Here is a 21,521-nt window from a genome sequence, read left to right on the forward strand (position 1 = left end):
AATTGCACAACAACTTGATCACATATGGCGGTAGAAGCAAGATTCATTTCTACCTTCACGATAAGACTCACCCCCCCCCCAAGCCTACCTACCACACACACACACACACGTACGTGTCATATCATGACATTCTGTATCCCTCTCTCGCCTCGCCACGGATAATAGAGGTCAGACGGGAACGACGTCACGGTATCGCAATGAGACAACTTGATCAAGGGCGAGAATATTATATTATACAATCTGGCTAGGCTATCGGCTACGGTACAGGTTTAATACGTTATTGAGGAAGTAAAAAGTGCAAGTACCCACGTGGCTTTTGTTAGGCCTATATTACAACAATTTAAGTTGTCGAGGGCTAAAATCCAACCATAGGTACCATATTTTGCTTGGCATTAAGACCTTGTCACTTGGCTGGATGCTAGATTCTTGACAAAATTAATTATTGTTGGTCAAACAGCGTGGTCGAGTCGAGAGGCTACCGTGCAAGTGTGCGGCCTCGCCTTTTTTTAACATGATGGCGCGCTCTGACTTGCAACATTCCATCGATTGGCACTGACATATGATGACAGCGGCTTTTGTTTATTTTCTCTCTCCTTTTTTTTCTCCAAGAGGAAACCTTTCGATCGAGGTTGACGAAACACTTACACCGTACAGGTGAAACTGGTGTTCGTTAGCTTTGTTTACAAACATTCGGCTACTAAGGGAAATCCAACGGTGTATGGCACTTTGCCAGAAGTTTTCCTAGTTTCATCGATCTGTACGGAATGCAAATGACGTTTGATTCTTGGCCATCTGCCATACTATGCAGACTCGAGCGTCACGTGATGGTTTTGTTGCGCGGCATGGTCGTCACGACATCGGTGCCCTTTTTTACTCGGGTAAATGACACACCGGCACAGGGCATGTCACGAGGTACCTTGTGGTATGTACCCACCACTGTAGGGAAATGAGATCAGCTCGCGCTGGTTGAAAAAGCGAATCGGCTGCTCAACCGCATACTGCCGCGCACAACGGTGGAAACAAAAGACCCCCACAAAAACCGACAGGACTGAAATCGATCGGGGAAATGTTAAGTTTTGTAAGTCTTATTGATTGGGTTATAATTAAACATTATCGTAACCGTTATATGTAAATAACCCGTCAGTTTCACGGTCCCCAAGATCATGAATATAATTATGGTAATATTGACACGATTGCCGTGCGGCGCTCGTTATTTCAGCACCGGTACATGACAAGACAACGCAGACGACGGGGCTTTTATGATTACATGTTACTTATAAACCGACCGGTATCCGACAGGAAACACTTGCATATATGGCTTCTCGCTCCCGTGACATATCGTCGCAAGTGTCGATGTTATATGCGTTTGCGCACACCGCTCGCAGTAGTAAATTGTCTACCAGTAAATGGACTTTTTTCTTGTTCTAACAAAACAGAGAGCTCTGAGATAGGAACGGCGAACTCAACTCGTGGTCGGGGGGGGGGGGGGAGTATCACTGATGATCATTATGTAGAAACAACCGGATCCATCTCGGGCAAGAAAGGGCGTTTGAACCCTTTTTATTGAAATACTCGCTCCGAGGCATTTGGCCAATGATTGCGCAACTTCCACAGTTGATGCAGTTCAATTGTGATTTCCAAGTGTTTCGACATGTGATCGTCTTAAATATCTTTTAAGAGCCATAATGTTTGAAAATACTTCTCCTCCTTATTGTTGAAAAAATCCAAGCCTCTTAAGTAGAGATAGAATCTTTCAAAGCAAACGGGCCGTGAATGACAGGGCGTGCATCTATACAGATCTCTTGAGATGGGCGACCATCAGACGCGTTCCGCAGTCGACAAAGACGCCGTGTGCTGACAAGTGACCCTATACGAAAGTGGATGATCTGCTCAAAGGATTTTGTACTTTTAGTGAGACTATCTAATTATCTTTAATTTATTCATCCAACATTACAACAAGTGACAATTGACACTTATATGTGCGATTTTATTTTTCCTTATTTCAGAAATTGAAATTTATTAATTCCACGAAGGTATATATATATATATATATATATATATATATATATATATATATATATATATATATATATATATATATATATATTGCGTTTTAATTCGTTATATTTCTTTCTTTCCTGTGTCCAGAATTATCTTCAGCGGGTACTGGGCTATAGTCGCTATGAGGCAAATTCTAAAAACTATATTTGGTCATCGCTCGGTTATCAGAGAGAAAGATTGTTTGTCGTACATTCGTCATAACAATGGTCTACTAGTAGTCCATTGGATGATCAAAGAAGAGATCGACGGAGGAACTTTTAGGAGTTACCTCATACGAGGGGTTGCCATGATGGTTGAAGATTCCCGACTTCTTTGCCTGCCTTACCCAGTCCCCTGCCTCCCTCTCGCAATGATCACCTGGGAAAACACCACTGGAATTTTCGGTTTCTCGACACCAAAGCCGTGCACAATTGTACCACTGGTAAACCGCACTCTCATTTGAAATCAGCCCTTAAAATCCTGCGCACAAGAAAGCTAGTGGTGTGATATATTTTGTCTCTGCCCGGCATGTATAGCGTGCCATAGATGCTTCGCTCCTGGGCACTCACAATGAAGCTAGACCTTCATATTTCAATTTAGGGCGCTTTAAATAAAATTCTTTGTATGCCGTCCACGTGCTGGCACTAGGTGTTCAGAGAAAATTGAGAAAACAAACACAATATTAACCCTATCAAAAATAAAAATATTATTTTTCCAAAGGGACACTAAATAAATATTGAGCTTATGTTTTTTGTCTGTGTTTGTTTTTTTCCCTAGCTGGCTGGTAAGTTTTCCAAAAACACAACGACGGCAAACAAAAAAACTTTCTTTAAATGGCCTGGTGTGGGAGTCATACTGTACTGGCCCTAGTCTAGAACGTTTCTTTACGGTACTCCCAGACGTCTAGGGCTCCTTTTACCAGCACCACGGAGAGATTCTAGCCCGGAATATAATATGTCGGCGTTTCGAAGCGAATCAGTTGTGCCCGGTCTACTGTAAAATCGATCACGTTGGGACGTGAACCAATACAGACCAACACTGTCCACTGATCATTTCGGTGCAAGCCATCAACGCTGAACGGCGAGGTCAATTATTAACCCATCCTTCATAATCACAGCGATTTATTTGAACAAATTACTTTCATCTTTGCTGACGTGCCCTGTGATTGTCAAGGGCCACCGTCATAAATATAGTAGGGAGGCAAGCGCCATCCGAACAGCGAAAGCACGAAAATATATCTCGAACCCGGCCTACACGGATTCAGTGGAAGTAACATCTAAATTTAGCGATAATGGATTGAATTAATATTCTCTACGACAAGAGCATCAAACTTACACACGATCAAGGCAAATCACATTGATTGCGCAAAAAAAAGTTACAAAGCTACTTCTCAATTCTATCCAGAAACTCCTGAGATACTGAGCAGGTGGTAAAATGATACCACGCCGAGTGTTTCCCTGGAAGACATCTGTCTCTACCACAATCCAACAAAGACAAAGCCACATCAACCAGTTCTAAATGGACACAATCCTTTGATGATGAACAAACTCAAAATCGATGACCTGTCCACGGTAGGTATAGTCAAATCAATAGAACAGATGGCCAACTCCGCAAACTGACCAGAATCAGGATCGATTAAATACTCGATACTGTTTGACCCTGCCGTCAACCCGACAGTCTAACGCATACGTTGATGATGTATGTTTTCTCGCCGAGCTGTATAATTTCGCCAACATTCCTCACGAGTACCCAAGCCACTGTGCCAGGCTGATCTGTGTCAACAACGCCATCTATCGGCAAGCTGCCAGATTTCAGACTTGGACAACCATTCCGGTCGCGGAAGTGCCCCACCGTACAAAAAAATCACATTTGTGTTTGGAATCGAAAATACTTTACATTAACTTCGTTTGCTTGACACTTTTCATTGTATTTAGATTTTATTCGGATTATTTGTGTTCCATCTTTGGTATCAGTTTGTTTCTAAAAAACAAAACAAAACTGACTCCTTACTATGTCCTCTATCGTACATGTTTTCCGTGCACGTTAGTGCTATATTTTCGTTTATATGTCGGAAAATCACTTTATGTCAAGCTAAACGAAGAGAGAGAGAGAGGAGAGAGAGAGAGGAGAGAGAGAGAGAGAGAGAGAGAGAGAGAGAGAGAGAGAGAGAGAGAGAGAGAGAGAGAGAGAGAGAGAGAGAGAGAGAGAGAGAGCGAGAGCGGCGGCAGGTGGGTGTACAACCAATGATGTACTGGTGAGACTGAACCTATATATATATATATATATATATATATATATATATATTATATATATATATATATTATATATATATATATATATTATATATATATATATATATATATATTCATACAGGGTGAGAACGGACTATGAAAGTCTGCACAGTGACAGTAACGCCTTAACGTGCTCAGATAGTGGAAAGGGTTCAGAGTCAGACAAAGGCTTCTCTAAATATGGCAAATCTGATTCGGAGTAGGAAATTTCAATTCTGTTGCATCAAAGGTAGAACGCGCCTCGGGGACAGGTTTTCGGACTCTCAAACTCGATTCTTTTAACCTATCACTTCATTTCGAAGCTTATGGAGTAAATAAACTTTTCATCGGCTTAGTTTCGTGAACTTGTTTTGTGAAAATCGGGAATGTTATTTTCCCTGAATAAGAGAAAACACAGGGATGGCGGCCATTTTGAATATCAAATATCGGTAAATTGTGCGTTATTTGTTTCTCTGGTAGAAAAATTTGCAGGATTATCCCCAATTTTTAGTCGGGATTTTAAACGGAATGTTTGTGAGTTTGCTTGCGGAAATAGTTAAAAAGTTGCTTTCATTTTCGACTCGGAGGCGTGAACTACCTTGATGATGTTTTAGTTGGTTGGTTACCCTACTTTGTACTGTCAGCGTTGTTCGATCAGACAGCATGAGTTTTGAAGTTAACGTAAGTGTTCACCTTCGAGAGTTGCCACTGAATTTCAAGTTTAGGTTCCACACTGTCCTGTTCAGATCACGTGATGCACACGGCAGGGGTGGAGACACCATTACTTCAATGTGTGGACTGCAGAGGGCGCACTTGCAGAAAATCGTCGAACACTGTCATAGCTCATTCAGGCATAATTGATTGACGATCATGGGTATGGTAAGAAAAGACAAACCAAAACAAAACAAACATCATTAAAAAATCGAGTATCATTGTGAGTGTCCCTACACACTAACTGCATGATAATCTGATCTCGACCGCACGTTTTGCTGTCAGACGCCAGGAATTTTTCCCACCACTTTTGTGTTAGGGACGATTCAGAATTTACTTCCAGGGGGAGGGTGGAGGATTTTCTATTTTCTCGGTGATTTTTTTCCATGGCCCCCCTAGTAAATTATAGAAAAAATCTATGGCCCCCCCTCATCTTTCCTGTTTTTTTCCATGGCGCCCCCCCATATATATACATGCATGCTTATACGGTACATTATAGACATATCTAGTCTAACAAGTTGCAGGAACTGTAGGGCCTAGTGGACATTAATCGATGATATAACAAATCATTTCAGGGTTATGTGACTATAAAAAGAATGATTTGCAGGGACTGCAAGTGGCACACTTTTGGAAAGGGTAGCAATAAACATATCTGGTTGTAGAAAAGTTAATTACTAAATATGAATACTTTTTCGTTATGTCTCACTGATACATATGATGCACACAAAGACAAGCAAAGATGTCAGTTAGAAATGGTGAACAGAAAATCAGAGAAGCAGATAATTGGCAAAGTGATATATATCTTGAAGTTTAATGGTACATCTCATTTGCAGATATCCAGATATTTCTGGAAAGTGAGATGTACATGTACATGCACACGTTCAGCATACATTTTCATTTGATGATGCTGAATATTTGCAGACTCACGGTGAAAGTTTTAAACATTAGGAATTAAAATCGGTTGAAAGCCAACTTGTTTTTAATTTTCTCTTTTTCTAATTTGGTTGTCATAAAACCAAGTTGCTGCCACTGAAAGCAACAATGCTGAGGAATATTTTAGAACATTTCTTGAACAAAACACCTTATCAAAAACATGAATTCACATGTTATTCTGCTCATTCCATTCACAATCCAATGTTCATATTAAAATGCAGATAACCCTGTGTAAGTCAAAATTCACATTTTGTCAGCAGTATTTTTCAAAATTGACAGAGCATTCATATTTCAAATTTTTTTAACAAACTTTAATTTTAGAATAGTCATGATGTGCATGTTTTCAGATGACACGAAACAATACATGTTAATTTGTTTTTGTGCCTTTTCTGCCAGCCGCCACTGTGAAATCTTTGATTATACATATCAGAATGAATGGGACACAAAGAATTAGCATCAATACACAATGTGTAAGCCTATCCACATTTCTCCTAGCCTCATACACACTGAGATCACTTCTTGGACTACAGCAAATTTCTTGTGTACACAAATTTCAACAATCCGACACCATAGCATTGGTGCAGTGCCACATGATCTTCTGGATGCACATACAAGATTATTGGAAAATCAACCCTTTTGTAAATTTTTCACCATATATTTTTGACAGTAATACATAATATTTTTTTTTTCAACATTAAAACCTATTCGTTGAAAAGCACCTTGAAGATGAGACGGCCATAAATTTATTTTCAAAAAAGTTTATAGTAGATGTAAGCACTGTAAAAAGTTATGTAGAACATTTAAAAAATTTAGAAAGGGTAAAATTGATGAGAATGAAACATAGAAAAAAGGAGCAGAAAAGAAGAGTAGCAGTAGTTTACTCAAAGGATGAAGTGGGTGTATATTTGGGGTGTAAAAAACCTCAATTTTTGTATTAATGATAAAAATTAATTTAAGTCGAAAACTAGACAGTATTTTCTGAAATGTAATATTTCACTTGAAAGGATAGTATTCATGTAGAAAAAAACAACTATTTTACTTGGCATTATCCATCTTCATTTTAAAATTGTAGGGGTTTAAAGACTGACACTCTAATAATTGATTAAATCATGATCAGCAAAATTAAAATGCCTCTTATTCAAAATGCCTCTTATTAAAAATGTAAGAGCTTTATTGCCAAACAAAACCAATTGTAGTTGTTGTGTAATATAGCATTTAAAAAACATAATGTGAAATTTCAGAAAATTTGACCCAGCCGGAGTGGAGTTAAATTCGTTGGAAATTTTGAAATTGGGAGGCAAAATGACATCAAATCGATTCCAGCAATCATTATCATTCAAGGCAAATAAATTACCAGGTCCAATAAACAGTAAAAACAAACACACAAAGAAACATAAGATCACTGACAAAATCGGTAGTACAATCTTGAACCACTATATAAGTGGTGGTACCAGGTGTCCGGAATGGGTAAGCGTACCCTGCTAGCATGCTACACCCGTCAAGATTGAACTAGTGTGACAAAGTTATTGTACGGTAATTCAGCTATAGTCAGCTATAGTCCTTATGCCTAAAGAAGCCAAGAAATCAGGTGATTTGCATACATTTGCATAATACGGATAGTTTTCAATCGGATTCGAACCCACAACATACGGCATCATAAATTAACACTTCTTATCATGCAACTTTCAACTGCTTTACAAGCTACAAGGTAAACCCAACCTTAAAAAGACATTTGCTGTAATTTTTAGCATTTGTTCAATGTTCATCTCTGTATATCAGCATTTGTTTGTTATTCTATCACTACATAGAACACCCAATGCTGTATTTAGCAACATACCAGTGTGAACATAAATGACCATTGTTATTGTTGATAAATGAATTCTAGTCTGGACTTGATCTGAGATCTCTTTTCAACAAAACAACCCTGACTGTTCACTGTATGGTTGTATTGACACTCTAAATACTGGACATTTCATAACGCTTCAGGGAGGAGAACAAGATACTGCAGTAGATGCATAAAACAAATCACTGTGAATATTACCGAATTTGGCAGCTAAAGGAGTTTAACTAAACATGTTGAGTTTATCTGTCACACCCAGGTAGCGTCTACGGTGCTCTTTTGTAGAGATCAGAAATTCTGGGCGAATATTGAATTGATGTTTTTTTTCCTTGGCCCCCCCTAAAAGATTGTGGTATTTTTGTCTGCCCCCCCTAAATTTTCTTGGGAAAAATGGGTGGCCCCCCTGAAAATCCTCCCCCCCCCTGGAAGTAAATTCTGAATCGTCCCTTAGAACGTGAGTATTTATCTTGAGAGATTTTTCAACCATTTTCTCAGAATATATTTCAGTGTTACTGAGACTGTCCAAATGATTCACACTCGGTAGGAGTATTCCTGAACATTTTGAACACCGATATAAAATAAAAACAAATCTAGGGCGTGGGCTATCTCTCAGTCAATTGTCGCCTCCTGCAGTCAATAAGTCTGCACTTGAAATATGCACCAGCGAGTCAATATCCATAGCAACCGGGCAGCATATAGTAACCATGGTCACAAACTATTACCATAGAAGCCAATGCACTGATAGCCTCTACAGGAGTCAAATAAATCTCTCGCACTAAACGCTGTGACAGCCACGCAAAAAAAAACAACAAAAAAAACCATTTCAGAACATGTATGTAACTGTGAAAATTATTCGCTGACACAACAGAAACAGACGATGTTTATTGGTATTTCCTTTGCTTTTATTTGCTTAGTATTGTAAAGTGACTGTTGCACAAATATTTTTCTCGAACTCTGATAAGTTGTTGTTCTCCGATTAGGAAAGCACCTTTCTTTCTCCATCTTGCAGCAGTAAAAGTACACATACACATGATACAAACAGCTCAGTTAGAAAAATACAGTAATTGGCACAATTTTGATCTAAAATCTTGAATAAAATGTAAAAAGAGTACTTCCGGGCATATATCTTACTTGATTTCAATATATATTAGGTTGGAAAAAACCCACCACTTATTTTCACACCAGATTTATTTTCATTCAATACTAAATTTCGTGTCAGCATATATCTGTCACTACTATCATGATTGTGCTGGCCTGTTATCCAGTCCCTCTAACATTATTTCCCTGCCAGTCACTTTCAAACACTACCTGTGGCTGCGCTGACACACTGCAGACAGCTACCCTGTGGAACACAAACATGGTTCGCATGAGGGCGCTCTAACTGAAACCCATCACAGACACATTACCGTAGTTTTATCAGACATACAACATGAGGGACATGCACGCAGCTGCTGCTATTGAACAATAATCAATATTCATTACTGTACTTTAAATCTTGAAATTATCTTTCTCAGACAGAAAACTGAAATGAAACTTGAACACTGATTTAAAATCTTTGTAGACTTTGAAAATCATAAACAAGATGACATCAGTATAGTCAAGAGCACAGATATATTCTAGTCATCTTTCAAAAGAACTGAACGATTGAACAACTGTGTAAAGAGAGAATACATAATTAATGGTACATAAAAGAACTTTAATGCTTTGAAAACTTTTTAAAAGCTATGTCTAGTGCAGCAATGTTTTGCTTTTTGAGTTCAGCACAGAATTAAAATGATTTGCTTTGTCTTTCGCATCTTCAGTCGACAAATCACGGTCTTCTTTTCCACAGAGTTACCATTGCCTCTTTCTCGGCTCCTTTTCCGTCCAAGTAGTCGAAGACCACCGTCTCAAGATGGGCCAATCTGTGAGGGGGAAGGTCACAAAAAAAGAACATATTCATTAAACATATGCATTGGCCAGTGCACTTCAGTGATGTATTCTGATTTCACACATTTGATATCTCGTGAATACTGATGGTTGGCAAATGTTTGGCAATGATTGGGGATCAACACGATTTTTGTGGGATCATCAAGTCAAACTAAGAGGAGATGTTTTAAATTTATTTTCGTTTTTTCATTAGCATCTAATATTCATCTGTATTAAGTCTGGAAGATACTGATATCACCCCTCCTGGGAGGGGGTGCCTACGTTGAGCAAATGGACGTACACATGTGGACAGATGTGAGTAAATGCTGGTGGTAAAAGCTACTTATTTCAGAGAGAGAGAGAGAGAGAGAGAGAGAGAGAGAGAGAGAGAGAGAGAGAGATAGACCTGCATTAACAGGGAATGACTTATTAGAATATTTCAAGGTCACCTTCTTCCAACGATGGGTTCCACTTTGTCCTTGTTCCAGTCAGTACTGGAGACAACAGCAATCACTCCAGTTGGCTCGGTGATTTCCCACAGACGTACCAGCCAAGCTGAAGCAACAACATACAGTAGAAATTATCTTCTGTGCACTCTGTAGTAGTCCAGTCTCTCGTTGGAGTATTTTTGCCTTCGGAGAGTTTTTTTTGGCCTTTGCCCCTACTCCGTCTAGCCGTGAGACTGATGATCAAGCTATAGTATGCAAAACTGCTCATTTTAATGTGAATGGTCGCCAACAGAGACTGTAATGTCACTTGCATCCCTTTCAATGATAATCACTCAAAATGATACTCTCATGTGAATTGTTCGAGGTGTCGTAGCTATAATGTAATTACTTTGAGAAAAACTAGCCAGAGAATGTGTGCCGTCATTGGGCACAATGAATATTAATGAGCAACACCCATTTAACCATAGGCCAATCATGAGAGGACCATGTTAACTGACTGACTTTGAAATGGACATCGGTGATATCACAGTCTCTGTTGGTGACCATTTTACATTAAAATGTGCAGTTTTGCATTCTATGGATGGCTTCATCATTGATCTCGCGGCTCAACGTAGTATGGGCGAAGGCCAAAAATCTCCAAAGGCAAAAATATCCATCGAGACACTAGACTAACTCTGTTACCACTATATACACTATGAAGACAGCTACATCATTTCTGAGAGCTCTGGACGTGTTCTTATCCTTCTCTTCCTCGCCCTTGACAACAGTAAACACTTATTGCAACTAGGAATTTTTGATCGATTAAACATTCCCAGTAGTGATCTTGACCCGGAAAATTTACTGACTTTCACCATGTATTTGATAGAACCTGTTCTGGAGTCACTGTCTTTGAATATCTATGCTGTACAGTGGATAGCATATTTTTTTTCTGTTCACTACGGTACAATCACATAAAACTCTTGGCAGAGACGTACATGCAGATGCAATGTACGTCCAGGGTCTACTCATTGGCATTCAAATACTTGCGAAAAACCCCACGTCAAAAATTCACTTTTACGAGTGAGCAACGAAACACTCTTGTTTTGCCCTAAAAAGGAAAAAACATTGCGTGAGTTGAATGAAGAGTGACCATGACCTTGAGGAAAGTTAAAAGCTGAAAAGAATAAAGATAAAATTAACATACCCGTCAATACCTACCAAACGTCATACAGAATTATTATAAAGATTATTGTTTAGTTTAATAAAGTCTATTTATTGCTAACTGACTGGCTTCTCTTTAATGTCGAATTTACTGAAAAATGCTCCCATGTATGAAAATTATGGCCTTAAACTCTCGATACTAAGACTGGACATGGAGTTTCTGAATTTGTTGAACATGAACTTGCGGTGTGTTTCATTATTTTGGTTAAAGCCCCATTAGCTGTTGTCTTTTTGAATGCTGCTTACCAAAAAATACCACCAAATCTTCGGAGAGATGTTCTGTTATTAAGTTGGTTTTGAAATATCACTCAAAGCCTTGGCGATGGTTTCAGTCCATTGTTCACAGCTTTGGTATACTCACTTTTGGCAGTTGTATACCACTTGCAAGCTAAAATTTACTTAGTTGTCTAGTTCAAATCCGAGTGCTATGTTTATCACCAATGTTTGAAAAGAAATGTTTGGCTGTCACACTGTAAGCTTTTTTACATGAAAACCTGCTTTTGATTTGAAACCATCTTTGATCGGAAAAAAGTTCAAAAAGATATGGCTAATGGGGCTTAAATTAATGGTTCCATTTGTAGGTTAGAATGCAAAAACCTGCACACCCATTGATGCGGAAAGGAGAGAGAGTATTTCATCTACCCACAACCAGTACAAAATATGCTCTGCATGCATTAACGCATATCTAATCACTGATATGGGAAAGCCAAGTTCAACAACGATAACCAGATCAGAATACGACGACTGATTGCTACCTATTCTTGCTGAATGCACAGTAATTCTTTAAACTGGTCAGCACCTGACAGTTACACTGACTTGCTTGCTACAGAGAGTTTAATCCAAGATAGTTTAAACTTGCAGGGTAGATGGAACTTCTTGCCATTCCTAGGATCCTAACTATCAAAAAATTTGGTAAAAATGATAAGAGGGAGGGACAGCACAGCACGGCACAGCACACCTCTAGACACATTTTAAGTAGTCTGAGAACAGCATGCTTTTTGCTTTTGCTTCAGCTTTGCAATGTCTTTTCAACCTTTTATTTTCTTTCCCTTTTGCATTTTCCTGTCACAAATTTACCCATCATGCAACGCGCATTAGCACTGAGTAAAAGTACCCATCATGGCCAAATGGAAAGTCAATGCAACATGTGTAACGACTTTTAGGTGACAACAAATTTCATGATAATCCCAAATTTATCTTACGCGGCAATCGGTTTGCGTCAGATCCGGTGAAGGAAATATTTTCAAAGTGTCAAAATCAAATCTTCAGCTTATGAGATCAAATATCTCTGGGTGTGAGATTCTAGCAGCTAAAAATCTGCTTTTCATGCAATGAAACCATATAACAATACAACAATACACAGCTTTACGTCAAAAATTTGCTATTCTGAACAGAATTCAATGAATGAAAGCTGCACTTTCTCGAGAAAATCCCTCTTTGTATTTGTACTAATATAGTAGTTCCGAAAAACATTTTCATATTTACAGATATCCAGGGGCCATTACACATGTTTGCATTGCTTTTTGATATGAAAGGGCCGGTAGCTTTAACTTCCAATGATTTCTTAACTATTTCTCTTTTTTTACGTCCATTAATACAAGATCTTGTCCTACTCCTAAAAGCATGTTAAAATACCCAATATTTAGCTTGTGTAGAATGCACTGTTATTGTTTACATTTGAATTCTAGTCCGGACCAGAATTCACTTGTCAACAATAACAATTTGGTCTGCACATGTAAAGGCCAAGTTGACAAGCTGAATACTGCGTATCTCAACACTTCTTCAGATAGTAGACCAAGAACTAAAACTGTAGTTGACAAAGTGAAAAATGGAAAAAAAACCATGAAAAGTTACAGCTACACTTTGACGTAAAACCAGGAAATTGCAAAGCACAGCAAACTAGAGTATGCAAATGACGTGTCAAGCATTTGCATATCATTCTTGACTGACTTGTTCATTCAGCTGTTTATTCTCTGTTACCTGCATCAGGAGCACTGCTTTTTAGGCAAGCTTTACGCAGATAGGGGGAACAAAGAAGTTTAGAACTTGCTAATAGGTTTAAACTTGCAGGGAAGATTTGACTTTTTTCAGTTAACACACTGATTATCTTCCTGTAAAGAAGACAAGAAAGATGAGAGGTACAATGATAATGAGAAAGATTGTATCGGTGTTGTCTGACAGAGACTCAACTAGAAGTGGATGTATTCAAAGTGTTCATGAAAGAAAAAGGAATCGCCATGGATACGACGAGTAGGCTGGTCATCATTGGGCAAACACTGCATCATAGTCACAAAATGATAATGACTTGTTCCATGTACGTGTTAATTTCATATTTAAATTTTGAATTTTCCTTTCCATTCAGTTTTGACGTCAAAAAGGCATCAAACTAGAAAAACAAACCGTGTGCACTTTGATCACAACAAGAAATACAGTAGTGTTCCTGTCTGGAGTCATATACCCTTGTCTTTTTGAAGAAACTTAACCTCGAGATGTTACATGAGGTCACAAAAGGTTACTCACAATCACCTTTGACCCAACAACATGATCATTATAAAACTGACGTCATATGTTCTTGCCAATGATGACACAACCCTGGATGAATCGTTTATCACAAAACGAAATTCTCATTGATTCCAGTCCTTGTTCTGAAATGGTGCCTTCTATCTAATAGAATGCCATGCAAAATACATCATGATTTCTTTGTCAGTGTTTGTCAAGACTTTGAATGTTGTTGATCTTCAACAGTCTTTCCAATATGCATATTTAAGTGTTTGAACGTGTTTGAAGTGGAGTACAGAAACCTTACTAAAGCAAACAAACAACTTTGGCTCCAGAGAGCAAGCTGATAGGAAGCCTTTGTAAAATTTGGTCTCAACTGGTATTAATTAATTCAGAAAAGTCGACAGTTCAAAAGCATTTAATATTGTTTTCCTTTTTTGAAAGAAACACATAGATCCTGACTGAACAACTGACAAATCACAAAGGTCAAGGTGATCCTTTAGTTGTGCATGTCATCACGTGAATTTTTCCATTGTTGTAGGCATGTCAAATTGTGAACATATACAGAATAAATAAATTACCATGGCGTCTATGTAATTTTATTCATAAAGCTTTTACACTGTGCAGGGACCTCTCTAAGAAGGAAATTGTGATATTACATTTACTGTGCTACTTGCTCCTTTTTTGAAAATTAAACTCCAATGAAAACTCACATTGCATGGTGATAAACATTGCATCATGGTCTTCAAGAAAGGAGATGGTATGATGGCATGCATTAGGGATAATTATGGTCTGTACAGGTAAACAGCTGTCAAATGTCATCAACTTAGGGGGTCCACTTCAAGAATAGGTAAATTAGGCCAGAAAGAAAAAATAAATTGTTTATCAGAGTTGCCACTGCTACTTTGCCCAATGTTTTTGATTTCAGCAAATTTATACTTCTGCACTGCACATACTTTAGTGCTGCCGCTGGTGGCACCCTACACTTTGTCAGGTTTTCGCAGGCATGTGGGATTCTAAATACGACTTAGTTGTGCAAACACCGACTGTATGTGTAATTCCCTATGTTATTGTTGAGAAAAGTAGTTTTGAATTCAATAACCAGTATCAGTGTATCTTGTCCGTGATATTTCTGGTTAGCCTAAAAGGGGAAAAGATTATTTTGCCTTGTCTGCATCCGGGCAAAAGAGTCCGAGGGACCGTGGTTACCTTTGGCCTAAAAAAAAACATAAAAATTTTCGCTTGCCGCGCCTGAACCTTGGTCCAAAAAATCTGATGAACAAGATTTTTTTTTCTCTGGCCCTAGGCATACATTTGCTGCCTGGTATTAATGTAAAATGGATCGCCAAAAGACATTTGACAACTGTTTTCAGTTCGGTTGACTGTTCATTGATATTATCTGACTTATAGAGAGTGTTACCTACCTTTAGCATTGGAAACCCTGTCTGTCATATCGATGACAGTCAAATCATATCCAAACAACTCATTTGGAATCCATGTCAACTGCCAAAGAAATAGTACAGACGTTAACATGGGTACGTTTGTTTCTATCGTTCAAACATCACTCCATATCAAAACCTTTTCACATTTATTCAGATTTCACAGACGTTTTGAACTCTACACTGGACAATCTGTGCCAGACATGATGTTCATTGAAAGTTGCTGAATTTGATGCCAACACCCACCCCCCAACCCCCAACCCCGAAATTGTCAAATGCCTAGCCCTTGGTCAACTGGTACTTTTAACGATAAGCCGGACCAATTTTTGGAACATACTGAATTATAACCAGGGTTGTGTTCGGGTGAAGCATGAAGCCTTATTCACGCAATACAATCTTGCCTTGTAACAGTCGAAGAAAAACCAGGTAGAACCTGAATTTCCTGACATTTGCATTGGTTCAATCTTTGAAGTACATTTAGAAAAACGTCCTATTTAGACTATATGATAACAACTTCAAAAACTCTAGGAGGTAATCCTAAAGGGCTGTTAGGCACTGCTTCTTTTTTAATTATTTCATGAAAGTTTTGAAATTACTTAAATTTACTGCAGATATATTTCAAAGGCTTGATTTTCTTAAATTTTTATGGGAGAATGTGCCTTGGGGACAGATATTCAGACTGTCAAAAATTTCAAAAATATTCCTTTGGCCTACCACTTGTGGCAGCTCATTTTGAAGCTTATGGTGTAAATAAAGTTCTGATTAGCTTAGAAAATTAAGAATTTTATTTTTCCCTATAGAGATAACACAGGGATGGCGGCCATTTTGAATTTCAAACATTGGTAAATATTCGGTAATCTAGTACCAATTTAGCACGGTGCTCCCTTCCCCCCTCTTACTCTTAATTTTGACAGAGAATGGTTAAACGTTTGTTTAAGGAAAATTTGAGCTAAAGTTCAAATCTCTCATAGAGCCATAAACTACCTTAATCTGCACAGTGTTTTATCATATAATCATGCACACAACGTTGAAAACAACATCTAGTAATTCGTTTCCATTATTACATATGTATTGCCGTATTCCAAGTTGCACGTGAAAAAATAAAACCTGTATTTTTACAAGCTGATATGCAAATTAGCAAAAATTAAAGTAATCCCCGTGTCTTTCTTTGCAAAAACGTAATTTCTAACGTTTTATTCCCACACTGTACACATATAACGGTAAAGGGATACGTCTGACATCAAATTCATTGCAATATTTGGTCACAAAGTGATCAAAATCATAATTTGCCAAATTAATACCGCGCGTGACAAACTGGTATTTTCTATTAGGCGATATGCAAATAATATCATCGGTATGCAAATTTAGTAAACAACATATTTTGGGGAACTACTTTCTATTTGTAAATATTGTCGTCTGCAAACTTCGTCGTTCATGGAACAGCTGGAAGATAAATATTACGACTGGGTGAATTGTATGTACGTCGAACACTTAGAAAGTGAATTTTATTATCCAGACGATGAGGAAAATGTGAACAAAACGACAATGCAGGCCTTCGAAGTCGAAAACAGCAACTCAGCGATGGAGCCAGAAGTCGAACGCCCTTCAACTTCAACTTCGGCAAGCGAGAAACCGCGGTTTGTAAGTTTCTCCGTGGATGAAGTAGCTGCTTTTGTGGGCGACCACAAAAACAAGAATACCGTTTGAAAACGAAGCGAGAGGTCGCCGTGTTTGAAGAATGGAAAACAGCAATGACGACAGAGAGACGTCCGTTTATAACGGAAATACCACCGTCCGATCTTGATCCCCTCCTTGCGAAATTTTTTCTCGGCATCAGGAAGAAGAACAGCGACGACTACGAACCGGACTCTATATCTAGCTACCAAAAATCAAGCGAAAGATGGTTACGTGATAATGACTACAGTGCTAGCATTATCCGTGACGAAGGGTTCGCACCAAGTCGTCGTGCTTTGGCAGCGAAACGAAAACAGCTTAAGGCAGCAGGAAAGGGCAACTTGCCGAACAAGTCCGAGGCGATAACATCTGAACACGAGAACACTTTGCTGAAAGCCGGTCAGCTTGGAGTCCACTCCGCATCGTCGTTGCTTAACACCCTCTGGCTGAATAACACAAAACTATTCGGTCTTCGCGCCAGTAATGAACACCATCAGATGGAATGGGGTGACGTTTCTCTGGGGCATGATGAAAACGGCGAATATATCATCTACAACGAAAGGCTCACAAAGACTCGCCGAGGGGAACCTGGCAATACGCGAAGTTTTGCCCCAAAAGCGTACGCTACCCCGGCTTCTCCAGATACATGTCCCGTTATCGCGTACAAGACCTACGCTTCGCGAAGACCCGAAAAAATGAAATCTGCCACTTCGCCATTCTATCTGGGCATTGAGTACGTTCCATGTACCATCAATAAAGGTATATGGTTCCGTAACCAGCGTATGGGAATCAACAAGCTAAACACGCTAATGAAGACGATGTCGAAAGCGGCCGGACTCACCGGTAAGCTCAGTAATCACAGCGCTCGGAAAGCTTGTGTTCAGCGACTTCTCGATGCCGGCGTTCCTCCAAACACCGCGGCACAACTTAGCGGACATAAAAATGTGTCAAGTCTCAATAGGTATGCTGTACCTAACCAATGCCAACAACATCAGATGAGCAATATTCTAACCGGTGTACAGGAAAGCTACGACCCGCGACCGAGTAGCAGCAGTACTGCAGCCGTCGATGGCGATTCTCATATGCCTGCGATGTTACCGTCAACAACCGCCGTCGTTCCAGAGCAGTCAACCCCTTCCGTAATGACAAGCAACAACTTGAATACGCTGAATCACGTTCCTCAACTGCATGGTATGTTTGCCAATACCCAGATATATGGGGGAACTTTTAATTTCCACTTTAACGTTGCTGGGATGGATGGAAGTCCCAAGTCGACCGGCTCCTGTATCTCTCCGAGTAATACAACATACAAGTAAGCGCCGCGCCGTAGATCGTGTGTGATTTACTCTGACGATTCGGACTGAAACGATCCCCGAATTTCAAAATTTTGCCGCTTCTATTGAAAGCAAAATATAATATGTTGTGTTCTCTGTTTGTTTAACTTTAACAAAGGTTATTTAATGGCAAGTTTTCTCCATGTTTTTGTGATCTACGTGTACTGCTTCGGCGTTTTGTTTTCCGTGGGCGAGTGAATGAGCTCGAGCGAAGATGATGACCTCTAAATTTACATATGAATAGACATGTGTTAGTCAAACCAATCAGAGACCTCATACAGAAACGTAATGGCGGCGAATCACTGGGATTTTCTTATGTAATATTAGTGCACTTCATGATGCATTTTGCTAAATAAGAGGAACATATGTAATAATAACAGAACCCATGAGCTCGCACAGCATTTTGAGGGATACTGAAGTTATTTTAACTCGTGATGCGGCATATCCTGCTGTACTTTTCACTCGCTTCGCTCGTGAAAAGTACTGCAGCAGGATATGCCACATCACTTGTTAAAATAAATTCAGTATCCCTCAAAATGCTGAGCAAGGTCATGGGGTTTTGTCATATCCTTTGATATAAACTTTGCAGTGACTTTGCATTTTTGTCACAAAAGTAATCGGGGAATTGCACTCTGACAAAGGAAAAAAGATTTTTATCTATGGTGGTACAATACCTGTTTGAAGGTGACTTTCTCTCGGTTTGATTTTGTCGTCCAGTTTCACTTCTACTGATATTTCGGTTTTCGCTTTCTTTGCCCCTTTCTGTAAAGGCAGCTGATTGTCATATGTCAGAGATCCTTTGGCTTGCAGTTTCATGGCAGCATCGATAAAACAACCACTGTAATCCACACCAATCACCTGTTGTTAGAAAAAAAAAAATGGTAGTTCATCGTTTTGAAAAAAATGGACACTCTTTGCTATTGGTACAATTTCAATTTGCTTTGACCTTGACACTTATGAGCTCCAATGAATATTGATAAAAGTTCATCTTTTGATATCATTTGGTGATTCAATTTACTTTGATGTGAAAGAATTTTTTTTGCTCATTTTACATAATCTTATGAATATTAAACATGTTGTGCCGTGGTCATGAACACATTCACATCAACTGACAGCATGGAGTGGCTTTTCGTCACAACGACTGCATTATGAAAATCCCTGGGTTTGGAAAGCTTAGGCAGAATAGCTAGCATTAAGTCTTGGTGTTTCTGTACCTCATCAAAGGCAGCAGTCAGGTCAAAAGCCAGTCGACCTGGCCCACATCCAAAATGAATGGCCGTCTTCCTTCCAGTGTTGTATTTGGCCATGGAGTTCAGACAGATCTCCTTCAGCTGGGTGACGTAGTTGTGGTCAGTTACAGCAAACTGCATTCCAGTGATCTCGTGCAGATGTTGTTCGGTATCGTAGTGGTACTGGATGTTTGTGCTCGACACAAATACCTTCTCAATTTCCGCAGACTTGATGTTGAGCTGGTGCTCTGTGTGGAAATTGTCATTTGTGAAACAATATGACTAAATCACTTCCATAAAAATATACCAATAGTTAAATTTATGTATTAAGGAAGAATATAAAGTACCTCAAGGACAGATATTCAGACTCTCAAAGTTTCACAGATCTTTCTGATCTACCATTGTGTCGGTTTATTTTAAAGCTCTTAGAGTATGAAAATTTTTTACCATCTTGTCAAAATCAAAATCAAAAATCAAAATGTTATTTTTCCCCCATAAAGTGAACACAAGGATGGCAACCATTTTTAATTTCAAATATCTGTAATTAGTACTTTACATGGTGACATCTGATCATTATTGTTGATTTGGTAAGAAAATGGTTGAAAGTTTCATTGAGGAAAGTTTGAGCAAAAGTTTAAGCCTTCCACTTTCGAGGCGCATTGGAAGAAATAAATGTTTTCCAGGGTTTGAAAGAACTCCATGTGGACTAACGGAGGAGTCTGACATTTGAAGATATGATGCATAATGCAAATGACATCATATGAAACGACTTTTGTTTTTTCAATTCTGAACAACATTCAATTGTCAGAGAGTTGAACTCTATGGGCAAGGTTTCAACTTCAGGTTTGGAAAAGTTCAAAGGATAAGCTGAACCAGTTATTAGGTAAAAGATGGAAAATAGGCACACTTGAAAAATAAAATATAACACTTGACTTTCCTTCAAAGGACTGAAGTCCTAACCAAATTGGCTTTAATTACCCTATTTCGCAATGAAAAGAAATTTTTCTCATGCCTTAATATATACATGAGTTACTTTGGCAAATTCATGATCACAAATTGGTATTTGATGCTGACAGCTGAGAGGTTGATACAAACGGCTTGGGAGAAGTACGTATACTTACTGGTCGAGCCAAGTCCAAGTACAAACACTGGAGTACTGACAAGGCGTAATGGAAGTGGCTCATCCGTATTAACTGATCTGACCATACGGAAACCAAGGTGTTGAAAGAAATGCCGACGGAATGAAAATCTGGCAAAACGAGAGGCTTCGTCTCCGGTAGAGACCCATGAACCACCCTGGAAGCAAAATAAAATTAAACGTTTTCGCAAACTTTATTCAGCTTTCGACAATTACCGCTCTTGTGACAATTCGTAGTCTCATAATCCAGTGTAAATCTGATTCTGTATTTCCTTGTATTCAACTCTTCAGGTCAAAGGGCATTGGTACATAGTATAAAACCAGGTGTGCATATCATTGTTTTCTAATTGGTCAGCCAAATTTCAATAGCAATTAGTTAGCATATCTCCTTACACGCCATATGGAAACAACCAGAAATAAAATTTGACAGAGCCACATTACTTGTTAAGTATAGACAGTGGGTGCTAAGTGACGATGATATTAGACATTAACTGACCAAGAGGGCAGTTTAGGTCGTCAAAATAAAAGTGGATTTTGTCGATCGATCATGCAAATTAAGGTAATAATACTTGCCTGCATCATGGTATGTTTGCCATCAAAACACGGGCTGGAGAAATCATCATACAAGTAATGGGTTTCTGATCCCGGCAATCCATTGAAACTGTCCTCAACCCATTCCCACACATTTCCGTGAACATCATGGAATCCCTTCTCAGTCGGTTTGTACATATTCACAGGCTGTGGAAAGTCAAAGTGGACAAAAACATAAAAACACAGAATTTTTGTCAGTTTATCGATATCATGATCCTGAGAGATTAAATGGTTGCCTTTCATTCACACAAAGAATGAAAACAGTT

General features: G+C 38.8%; 1 protein-coding gene across 1 annotated transcript in view; it reads right to left on the reverse strand.

The window, feature by feature from the left end:
- Positions 1 to 8,674: 8,674 nt before the first annotated feature.
- LOC139138792 (uncharacterized) overlaps positions 8,675 to 21,521 on the reverse strand; it is a 50,927-nt gene continuing 38,080 nt past the window's right edge. Inside the window, 8 exon segments of the mRNA XM_070707324.1 lie at positions 8,675 to 9,698; positions 10,152 to 10,257; positions 15,275 to 15,353; positions 18,972 to 18,995; positions 18,997 to 19,155; positions 19,512 to 19,774; positions 20,648 to 20,822; positions 21,238 to 21,402. Of these exon segments, the coding sequence (XP_070563425.1) occupies positions 9,605 to 9,698; positions 10,152 to 10,257; positions 15,275 to 15,353; positions 18,972 to 18,995; positions 18,997 to 19,155; positions 19,512 to 19,774; positions 20,648 to 20,822; positions 21,238 to 21,402 (1,065 nt within the window). The 3' untranslated portion in view covers positions 8,675 to 9,604.

This window comes from Ptychodera flava, chromosome 8 (genome assembly GCF_041260155.1).
Source record: "Ptychodera flava strain L36383 chromosome 8, AS_Pfla_20210202, whole genome shotgun sequence".
NCBI classification, from domain to species: Eukaryota; Metazoa; Hemichordata; class Enteropneusta; family Ptychoderidae; genus Ptychodera; species Ptychodera flava.